An 11,911-nucleotide genomic window follows, 5' to 3' on the forward strand; every position below is an offset into this window, starting at 1 on the left:
ATAGTTATTATAACACGTGCTGAGCTTTTATATAAGTTATATGTACATGTACATGTGTGTCCTATAATTTCATAGAAAATTCAGTAAATTAACCAAGAGAAAGAACTTGTTTGATGTATAAACTCAAAATATTGGCAGAATTGTGCTTGAAAACACATCTTTGGAAATCCTGTGTCTTAAACTCTCATCTATTCTTCCTCTCTAATGTTCTGTTAAATTCCAAACTAAGGAAATTTCTCCTCTTGGCTTCCAAAGTGCTGATTGACAAAGAAACAAACCTATCATTTGAGTGTTTCAAGCTCATTGTCTTTCCTATAAAGAAAGATGTATTGGATTTCTACTTTTTTATTTAGATACAGAAATAAGTTGCTTTGTTGTTATATTTTGTAATAGTGTAACATAACAAAACACCTGAAAATGATTCATTCATTGATATTAAAAATAAAATGACTTTCAGGTGAAGTTAAACTGAGACCTGAAGCTAGAAAACGGCTCCTAAACTACATAAACGAAGAGCCACAAGATGCCAATGGCTATTTCAATTTGGGCATGCTTGCCATGGATGACAAAAAGGATTCTGAAGCTGAGATTTGGATGAAGAAAGCCATCAAATTACAACCTGACTTTAGAAGTGCTTTGTTTAACCTGGCTCTTCTGTATTCGCAGACTGCTAAGGAGTTAAAGGCATTGCCAATTTTAGAAGAGCTACTCAGGTATTACCCTGACCATACCAAGGGTCTCATTTTAAAAGGAGATATTCTAATGAATCAAAAGAAGGACATACCTGGAGCCAAAAAGTGTTTTGAAAAGATACTGGAAATGGATCCAAGCAACGTGCAAGGAAAGCACAACCTGTGTGTCGTGTACTTTGAAGAGAAGGACTTATTGAAAGCTGAAAGATGCCTGGTGGAAACATTGGCATTAGCGCCTCATGAGGAGTATATTCAACGCCATTTGAGTATAGTCAGGGATAAAATTTCCTCTTCTGGTATTGTGGAGCAGCCAGTGTCCCCAGTAGATATGACTTCAGGTACAGAAGAAAAAGATGAAATCCTTTCTGAGAAAGTAAAAGAAATCAAAAGTGAACCCAGTCCAGCACAACTCATAAAATCAAGTGATCATAAAAACTCGAAATCCAACAAGCAATCAACAAAAAGTGAAGACAAAGAGGCCCCCCATAAAACAACAAAAGACATCAAAGAAATTGAGAAGAAAAGAGTTGCTGCTTTGAAAAGGCTAGAAGAGATTGAACGCATTTTAAATGGAGAATAATGCTGTTCTCTTTCATATAACAATGGTATCAAAGACTTCCATTCTGTATCGTGTGTTTGCTAATACTGGAAACTGAAAAATAAGAATATATACTGTATAAGATCCTTCTTATAGGATCAAAACAAGATTTTCATTGAAGACCTATCTGCCCCAGGATATATGTTTTATAAGATATGGCACAGATTTGCTGAATATAGTAGAAATCTTAAATTCCAGGTGAAAAACTTGAAACTTTTAATATAGAAAGAAAAGGGTGTGGGATTTTTTTTTTGAGATGGGGGGGTGTGGGCGTGGGCTGGCAGGTCCATCTACTAATCTGAATTGAAATAATATGGGATGTCAAAGATGAACCCTTGGAGATGAATCCAGTATATCCTGGATTTTGTGAATTCCCATTTATGAACTCTCCTACAATTTTTTCTTTACCTCTTGGATCCAGTAATGGATTGATATTCGTTGAAGACATTCTTTTTCCTTCAGTAGGTTTTCTCTTAACCCAAGGGACATTGTACTACAAGTGCATACTGTTTATGTGTTTTTTAATTGAGGTTTAGAAGGAATGGTGGATAAAACATTTTAAGATAAATCATGCATCACTCATATAACAGATAAATTATGACATAATAGCTTAGGAATGCATTTACATAACTGCAGACTTGTCCTTAACCTCACTCTAAAATTAGGCAGGTAGTTTTATCTGTATTCCTAGTGGTGCTCACTAACACTATATTTTCTGTTTTACACAGAGTATTCTAACACTAACACTATATTTTTTGTTTCACACAGAGTATTCTAACATGAGCTACATAATCATGACTACTCATTGACTTTTACTCCCCAAAGTGTTCTGTTTCGTGACATATTGTCATCCTGAAAAGTCCCAGTCATTGTAATTCTAAGTTTTAGAGTAATTATAGTAATGTCTTTCACCTTAGACTCTCTGGTCTTAAATCAGTTTTCTGTTTCTCAAGTCACACCTTGATCATTCTTAGGTATCTAAGCCACTACAGTCAGTCTGTGTAACTGAACACAAAACAATGTGACATTTATTTTTAAACACTAACTTCTTAATTATCTTGTGGAATATATTTTTATTATTATTTATTTTAACTACTGATCTTTCATAATTTCCCTTAGTTAACATTAGTTAAAAGTTCCCTTGAGTTAACTAATCTCTAATTATGTATGACTTAGAAACTATGCTTCTGTAATGTTGCGAAGAAATCTTTTATAAATAGGTCACAAGAAACATGTTCTGCATTAAAGACCCATTCCTTGTAGTTTCCCAGAGGATCTGACATAGTTTTTTTTTTTTTTTAAGATAATTTAATGCCAGCACTGATGCCAGTGGGTGTTAATGCTTGACCCAGGAGATTTTGTTAAACATCAAAGCAATATTTCAACGCTTAGAGTATAGCCGTGTGACTTCAGGTATGAAGTGGAGAATACCTCATATACTTTCACTTGAACTTGTTTTGCTCTATTATATCCCTAGAAAAAGGGTTTGCTTGTAAGCACTACAGTTAGAATTCCAGGCAAGCAGCTGCAGTAAGTTAAGGTAAAAGGAAATCTATGACAGCAGGCATAGTAAAAGTGGGGCTGTCTTAGTAAACTCACAGCTGGTTGAGTGGCAAAGATAAATATTAGTATTATCCAATCATTTTATAGAAAAATCCATTTATAATAATGTCCGTCACAAAGAAAGTACTCTTACTTGAATTTTAATTTATTTAAATCACATCCTTCTTGAGTAGCAATTATTAATTATTACCAATCAATGATGCTCAACCTCATTTCATAGTAGAATCCTATGGGAACTTTCTTACCCACCCCATAACAGTTAAATATAATTTCTAGGCAATTGAACCAGACTTCAGTTTTGCCAAACTTCTTCAGGTGATTCTGATTTGTACATAGAGTGAAGTCTACTAGTCTAAATTAGTTCACGAAAGTCTCTATTTCTCCTGTGTTAACTTTGTAAATTAGTGTTGCAACCCAATTAAATTTTATTTAAACTATTCAGACAAGGAAAAGTAATGGATACCACCCACCCTCAGCTGCCTCGGAGCTGTCTTTTAGAAGTGGGAATCTGAACATTGTTAAGCTCAATCTACTGTCCCATGTTTTTAGCTCTTAAGACATCTGAATCAGGAAAACAGGACTTACCACAGATTGTGTTCTGAGGAAAGGATGGAGTTTTCATTTTTGATGTTTTATAAATCTCCTGCGCAGAAGTTCTAGCAAAGCTTTGACAATCTTCAGGGAGCAGTGTCGTACTCCCTCCTTCACTGCTTCTCAGGAAGTAGAGTCAAATTCTGAATTGCTTCTATAGTTGCTTTTGTTTCCCTGTTAATTGAAATTGGGAATTTTGTAATTTTTCTAGTGAGTAGCCCCAACCTACCAACCTACCTACCAACCCTTGCTCTTTGAGGCTGGGCTTTATAATGTTGCCCAAATAGGTCTTGAACTCAGAGGCTCAAGTGATCCTGGCCCAACTACCTGTGAGACTGGGACCACAGGCATGCACATCCTTGCCCAGCCACAGTGAGTGACTTTCTGAAGTCGATGACTTAGAGGATAAAGTAACTAAATACATCACTTTGTTTAACAGTTTTATGTTTACTGTTATGTAAGTAATTGGTATGTGAATTATGCAAGTCTAATAAAACCTTAAGCCTTTCTTTTACATCTGAGTTCGCAATTTCATGTTATAGAATGCTTCTTCAAAGATGCTTTAATGAAAACTATTGAGAATATATAGATTTCTATGTCAATTTATACTTCAAAAATTCATATATTTGTCATATTTATTTTTTATATGCATGACCAAATGATATTTAAAATGAGCCCTCAAAATATCTGGTAACTATTAAAACTTATCACCCATTCATATTAAGGGTTCATTCAAAAGTAGTTTAAAATTGTATGCATTTTATATTACTATGCTGTTTGTGTGTAGCACATTTCTAAATATTCATTATTAAATTGTTAATTTTTAAAACTTTCAACCTGATTGCCTTTTGATGTTAAAAATGAAATGCAGAGTTTTTATATAACAGGTCTGCCTGCAGAAGGAAATGAATGAGTTGACATGTAATTTGTTAGACGTTACCTTTGAAAATTATACATTATAAATTAATTCCTGATAATGATACACTCTTAACTATTGGTGACAGAAGCCAAAATAAGAAAATAAAAATGCTAAACTCAAACTTGGAATTTTATGTAAAGTTTATGTCTGCATCTGTCCAGGTTATCACCCTCACTGTTACATAGGATAAGTTGTTTATCTTGTTTCCTCAGTCTTCTGGTATGCAAATTATTTCTTAAGGTTTTTTTTTTTCTTCAAAGAGTGTCATTACTTATATTGCACAGAAAAATTTTAAGTGGTTAGGAAACAGATTTAGTTTTTACATTAAACACAAGTCTTACGCTCTATTGGGTAAATGCAGCTTGACTTATATACATGCCAGCATAAATATCAGTGATATCCTAACAGCAAACAAATGATTTAACGCTAATGCTTATGCAGAGATAACCTAAAGAAAAAGACGTGCTGGGGTAAATTTAAATGAAAACTATGCTTAAAATTGCAGTACTGTATTACCTTGCTCTTTAACTGCTATCAGGGATAATTCCAAAAAAGTCTCATGACTATATAGAAACAAATTCTTTACACTTTATCAAAACCCTCTGTGTTTATAATGTAGCTATTTCTCATCAAAAGGAGTTGTTCTATAAGGGTTTGGTGCCTTTCTATTTCTGCTTGAATAAAGTAGATCTCAAAAATCATACTTTATCTTTTCTTAAAGACTTAAAGTAATCAGAACTCAGTAACCTTTGCCTTTATCTCTTCCATGCTTTTGGTTTGAGTTATCGAAGAAGTGACTAAACGAAACTAATTGTGAAAGAAGAGGTAGATTTTGCTAGCGATCTCAAAGGTCAAAAAAGCTGATTCCCTTGTACATTATAGACAGCAAAGAACTATTTCAGTGACCAGGAATTTCTTTAGTTAGTTTCTAACAAGTAAGAATTGTCTCAGAAAGTTTTCTGGCTACAACAAGCCCAGCCCTGACTACGGTGCAGATATTGATGCATTATGCCAGGCCGGATGGCTGACCTTGGGATAGAGTCCAAGTTTCAAGTCTCCAATCCATGAATCCAGTTGCCCACTGGACACCACTTCTGCACATAGTCACATACACACCCTCTTCCAAACCAATGGCTAGTGGGTAAATTTAAGAATGCTAAATACAAGAATAAGGACTCCAAACAACGTTAATGTGAGGCAGAAAGGGAGAGCGCTAGCCACTTTTTTTTTCCCCCACCAGGACAAATGCCTGAGGAAGAACAAGAAAGAAAGGATTGATCTTAGGATTTCACAAGTTTCAGCCAACCAATGCAAAGGTAGGAATTCCTGAGCAAAACCATGGTGGCCAGGGAACAGTGGGAGAGGATGCTTAGACTTTATGGGCTCTTTCCCCCTTTTCATCAATCCAGTATGGCGTCACCCATATTCAAAGGACTCCATAATTATGTCCTTAATATGTCTTCTCTGGACATCTGTATGCTTTACTAATCTAACTTCTCAATCCAGTAGGTAAGATTAGCCATCATAGGGGGTTAGTCCAAAGGAATAAGAAAGTTTGCTGCTGGTTTATTCAAAATATTGACAAAGTTTAAGATGTTAATCTGCTGGGACAAACATTAGGAGTCATGTAAAAAGCTAGTATTGCAAAAGAAAGTATTTACATTAGGAGTCATGTAAAAAGCTAGTATTGCAAAAGAAAGTATTGCATTAAGCCATCAGAAGGAAAAAACTAGTAATGGAGAGAAGGGCGAAAGATAGCAGTAATGCAAAGATGTTAAGTAATGGCTAATGCAAAATTACAAAATAGATAAATAAACCTAATTACTAGAGGTTTAATTTCTTCATTCTAACAATATTTACTCTTTAAGCAATTATTTGTTTAATTAAAATATAAAGGTCCATAGGTTTGCCTATAAAATACATTTGAGGAAATAAAGAGTTAAAGCATCAACATGACCAAAAAAATGGGAATGAAAAGCAAGCTACTGTAACAATTTTCATAACAATAAATTTCAAGGCAATGGTGGATGAGGGGGAAAGGAACCACGTATATTGGTTGAGTAACAAAAAGAAATGTTCAACATCCTTAATCATCAGGGAAATACTTTAAGATTTCATCTTACACCTGTCAGAATGGCAAAAATCAATAAAACCAACCACAGATCGTGCTGGCCAGGTTGTGAAGTAAGGGGAACACTCATTTATTGCTGGTGAGAGTGAAAACTTCTAAATTCACTATAGTAATCAATATGGTGGTTTCTCAGGAAGATGGGTATTGATCTACCTTAAGATTCAGTTAACCCACTCTTAGACATACACCCAAAGACACTTGGTCTCAAAACAGAGAGACTTGCTCATCCATGTTCATTGCTTCTCTGTGAAAAATAGCCAGAAATTGGAAATAACTTAGATGCCTTTCAAGAGATGAATGGTTAGAGGAAACATAGCACATTTATACAATTGAGTGTTACTTAACCATTAGAAAATAATGAAAACATGAAATTCACAGGTAAACGGACGTGAGTAGAAGAAAAATCACTATTAGTGAGATCACTAAGATCCAGAAATACAAACATGGTATATATTTAATTGTATGTGGATATTAAAGATAACCAAGCTATAATTCATAGAACCACAGAGTCTAGGTATAGAGTAAGAAATTAGGGGGGGACAGCTGCTCACTCTCTCATGCACACACACACACACACACACACACACACACACACACACACAGAGTCAATCACTCGGAAAATAGTGCCAAAAATACATAATTAGGAATGACAATATCTTTGATACATGCATGACATTGAGAAATCTGGAATTGTACCAATAAGAGAATGAAATTGGGGCTGGGGGTGTAGTTTAATGACAGAGTACTCAACTAGCATGTATTCATTATTTATCACTGAGAAGAAAAAAAAGAAAGTTTATTCATATTGGTTTCGGTGACAGGGTAATTGTAGCCTCATAAAAAGAGTTTGGCAATGTTCCTTCTGTTTCTATTATGTGGAACAATTTGTGGAGTATTGTTATTAATTCTTCAAAAATCTTGTAAACTTCTGAGTTGAAAATATCTGGACCTGGGATTTTTTTTTTGGTTTGGTTTAATGACTGTTTCTATTTCTTTAGCAGTTATAGGTCTATTTAATTTGCTTGTCTAGTCTTGATTTAATTTTGGTAAGTAATATTTATCCAGAAAATTGTTCATTTCCTTTAAGTTTTCCAATTTTGTGAAGCACAGGTTTTTGAAACATGACCTGATGATTTTCTAGATTTCTTCTGTGTCTGTTGTTATGTCCCCCTTTTCATTTCTGGGTTCATCAATTTGGATATTCTCTGTCTGCCTTTTGGTTAGTTTGGATACAGGTTTGTCTATTTTACTGATTTTCTCAAGGAACCAACGCTTTGTCCCATTGATTCTTTGTATTGTTTTCTTTGTTTCTATTGTTGTTGATTTCATCTCTCAGTTTGACTACTTTCTGCAGTCTAGTCCTCCTGGGTGTTTTGGCTTCTTTTTCTTCTAGAATTTTCAGGTGTTCTGTTAACTCACTAATGCGGGATTTTTCTAGCTTCTTTATGTAGGCATTTTAGTGCTATGAACTTTCAATAGTGCTTGTTTTAAAACTTATTCTTACTACTTGATCCTAACCATATACCCAAATTACAAAAGAAAATGTGGTAAAATAAATGTATTTGTAACTCCATGACAAAAATTACCTATCACCTATCACCCTTTCATCTGTCTACGTGTATCATCAGTTATCATATATTTACTTATTTACATAAGCGCACATACATAGATGTAGTCTTACACTGTAAAGTTGGAGTTAAGAACAGTTTGACAAGTCCTGAAAATGGTTTTCATCTTTCTTTTAGATTCTGATTTAGAGCTTAAACTAAATTTGAACAAATGGCTAGTGTGTTCGTTTTTCCAAAGTTTCTTTGCAGGGTTTGAGGTCCTTTGAGACTCAAGCAAATAGCACAACAAAATGCTGCACATTTTAGCCCTCGTCAAGGACTATTTGGTGGAAGCTTGCCTGGAATTCTGAAGATAATGTCACGCACATTGCTTTTTGGTCTGTTGACTAAGATAAAGTGTAACACATGTGGTATGTGTGTGGGAAGGGGGGGTTGTAGTCAATATTGAAACCAAAGAAAGTAACAATTTATAATCACCCCATCCTTCGGTGACACTAATAAGGTTGCCATGGCTGTCAGGTGTGGTGATTCACAGCTGAAACCCTAGCACCCAGAAGGATGAGGCAGGAGAATTGTTGCAAGTTCAAGGCCAGTCAGAACACACAAAGAGATCAGGTCACTGAGTCAAAAATGAGGCTTGTCTTAGAACAACAGTATAGGCTAATGTGATTTAAATTTTACTCTTTACTTTCCCCCAGCATACATCAAATCTTTAAACATTTACAGAAGAGCCCGTGGCTAAGTCAGTGTAGCACCAGGAGAGATGCCTTTGAATATGGAAGAAAGATAAAATAAGTCAGAAGTGGGCTGCTCTCAAAAAGGATCCTCAGAATCTAATTTTTCCTTTCTGTCTCAGGCATTATTCCTCTTCTGCTGAATCTTTTCAAACTACTTTTATAGCATATACTAAATAGAAATTCATGTTACATAGAAAGTATACAGGCAAATATATGTGCATGCTATATGTGCATCCTTTACAAAAACAACATGAAGTGTAATGGTACTTTAAGATGTAGAACTTTTTGGGAATACAAAATATTATGAATGGTAAGTTTTAATATTAACTATTATTATTGTCACATGATAAAATACCATTTTCATGTGAAATAGGAGACTAAACATTTGAAAGAACAGCAATAAAAATTTACACCTAAGAAATATGAATTATAACTGTAGGATGGTTGTTTGTGGTACACGCCTTTAATCCCAGAAGTCGGGAGGCAGAGCCAGGTGTATCTCTGTGAGTTTGAGGCCAGTCTGGTCTACAAAGTGAGTTCCAGAACAGCCAGGACTATTATATAAAGAAACTCGACTCAAAACAGACACACAAAAAAGAATTATAACTAAATTTTAAAGATATTATTTTAGTTGACACAGTAACTATGTATGTATAATATATGGAGAGCATAGCATGATGTGTGAACACATGTATATTATGTAACAATAAGATCAAAGTCACATAGCTATAACCTATGACATTTATAATTTCTTTGTATGGAAAACATTAAAAAATCCTCTCTGCTAGCTATATTGAAATAGTCAAATAACTTCTGTCAATCACATATAACATATTAGAAGCAAATGCTGCATCCTTTATACGTCCTTTAATCGTGATCTATTCTCTATTGATATGTGATGAACCATTTAATTCATACATATATTTGAGAGCATGTAGCATTTGTCTTTCTTTGATAGATATATTCCATTTAATATTCTCCCATACACTCTATGTGGCTACCAATGATCAGATTTGATTTTTTTTTTCATGGGTAGATAAGAAAACCTTGCAGTAATTGCTGTAAAATTCTGAGAAAGGCATTCAGAGTGAAATATGATCAATTTATTCTCTGTTGTCTTTTGACAGATTGCCTCCTGGTACCTCCCTTAACATACTATTATACAATGATAATTCTGTTCTTCATCTCTTGATAAAGTACAATAATATTCCTCACTTTACATTTTATATAATATTTTATTTAATATTGTTAGGTTGACTTATGTAAACAAACCTCATTTGCTTACACATACAGTTTTCTATTTGTTAAAATCATTGGCACATTTTGGCTGAGAAAGAATTTATCAAATTTTTTCCACTGAGCCTAATAAGATATCTTATGTATGTGTGTTATGAGGAAGAGTGCTCAGGAATCCTGCTCTATAAGTCTCAAATTTATCACTGAACCTGGAGCAGCTAGCCTGGCAGTCACCAAGGCCAGGCAATCCTTCTTACCTCTACTTCCCTTAGTCCTGGGGTTATAGGAGCTAGTGTAGTCACACCCAGCTCTGTGTGTGTGTGTGTGTGCGTGTGTACACATCTCTCTGTATGTGTCTATCTATGTGTGTGTGTTTACTGGGGATTCAAACTTTGTTCAGCTTATTTAGGTGGCCTTTTCCTCTGGATGTCCTCAGTCCCCTGTGGCTCTCACATTCTTTGTCCCTCCTCTTCCACAGAGTTCCGTGAAACCTGAGGGGAGAGGATTTGATGGATACATCCCATTTAGAGATGAGTATTTTGAGCTCTGTCTCTAGTGTGTGTATGTGTACAATGTCTGGGTGTGGGTCTCTGCATCTGTTCCCATCTGCTGCAGGAGGAAGCTTCTTGGATGATGGCTGAGCAAGGCACTGATCTATGAGTACAGCAGAATGTCAGTAAGAGTCATTTATCACTACATTTTTTAAGACTAGCAGTATTGAGTTTTACCCAGGTCTCTGGGCCTTCTAGACTCTCGTTCTTGGTCACCAATGCAGTATCAGGTATGGGTTCCATCTTGTGCAGTATTCTGTTTCTCATTCATCCCCCAAAACGTAAAAGTAATTGGTTAAGAAACTTAACGATTCCAGTTATGCTAAAAAGTAATTTTATGCATTCTAACCTCCATTCCATTCCACACAGGGACATGGGAGCATGAGTCTGAGTTTGTCTGGGCACTGTGGTGGTTTGAAAGAAAATGGTCCCCAAAGGGAGAGGAACTATCGGCAGGTGTGGCCTTGTTGAAGTAGATGTGGTGTTGTTGGAGGTAGTGTGTCTGTCATTGTGGAGGTGGGCTTTGAGGTCTCATTTATGCTCAAGATACTGCCCTCTGTCTCAGACCATTTCCTGTTGCTGTCTGATCAAGATGTAGCCAGTATCATGTCTGCCAACATGCTGCCATGTCTCACCACAGTGATAATAGACTGAACCTCTGAAATGTACGCACCCCAATTAAGTATTTTTCGTTTATAAGAGTTGCTGTGGTCAAGGTGTCTCTTCACAGAAACCTTAACTAACAAATGACAGTTTACCTCTTGAGGAGTTATCTTGTGTCCTGAGACCAATTACATAACGATAATAACCCAGACTCTTACAATTAGAATATGATATAATCACCACTATTTCTTAATCTGAAGATGGAGTTAGAAAAATAGATACAGTCAAATAAACTGTTTTTCAAAATAGTTCACTTCAAAGTTAGATGATGTCTTGAGTAAGATTTGTTATAATATTCTCTTTAATCTTGTATATAACTGTGAAGTTTTTCAAAATAAAGATCTACCAAAATATTCAGCAATTATTTTACCTTTACTAATTGGTTAGTTTGATTTCTATAGAGACACCAAATCTTTATTTCAGAGATAGTATAAAATAAATGCTTATTCAGATATCTATACATAGAAGACTCGGTGGGTAAAAGTGCCTGCCACACGAGCTGAGGATCCAAGTTTGAATCACCAGATACGATCTAAATTTAGGCATAAATATGTAAACCTGTAGTCCCAGTACTCCTGAAGCGAGGTAAAAAGTAAGGACAGGAGAATCCCTGAAATGTATGAGCAAGCTCTTCAGGTGTATGTAGTGTCAAAAGAAGACAC

General features: G+C 35.2%; 1 protein-coding gene across 1 annotated transcript in view; it reads left to right on the plus strand.

Moving 5' to 3' along the window:
- Tmtc3 (transmembrane O-mannosyltransferase targeting cadherins 3) overlaps window positions 1-4,491 on the plus strand; it is a 40,182-nt gene extending 35,691 nt beyond the window's left edge. Inside the window, exon 14 of the mRNA XM_075954194.1 lies at window positions 458-4,491. Within this exon, the coding sequence (XP_075810309.1) occupies window positions 458-1,272 (815 nt within the window). The 3' untranslated portion in view covers window positions 1,273-4,491. The remainder of the gene's footprint in view (window positions 1-457) is intronic.
- The last annotated feature ends 7,420 nt before the right edge of the window (window positions 4,492-11,911 follow it).

The sequence above is a fragment of the Microtus pennsylvanicus genome, chromosome 20 (assembly GCF_037038515.1).
Source record: "Microtus pennsylvanicus isolate mMicPen1 chromosome 20, mMicPen1.hap1, whole genome shotgun sequence".
Taxonomy (NCBI): domain Eukaryota; kingdom Metazoa; phylum Chordata; class Mammalia; order Rodentia; family Cricetidae; genus Microtus; species Microtus pennsylvanicus.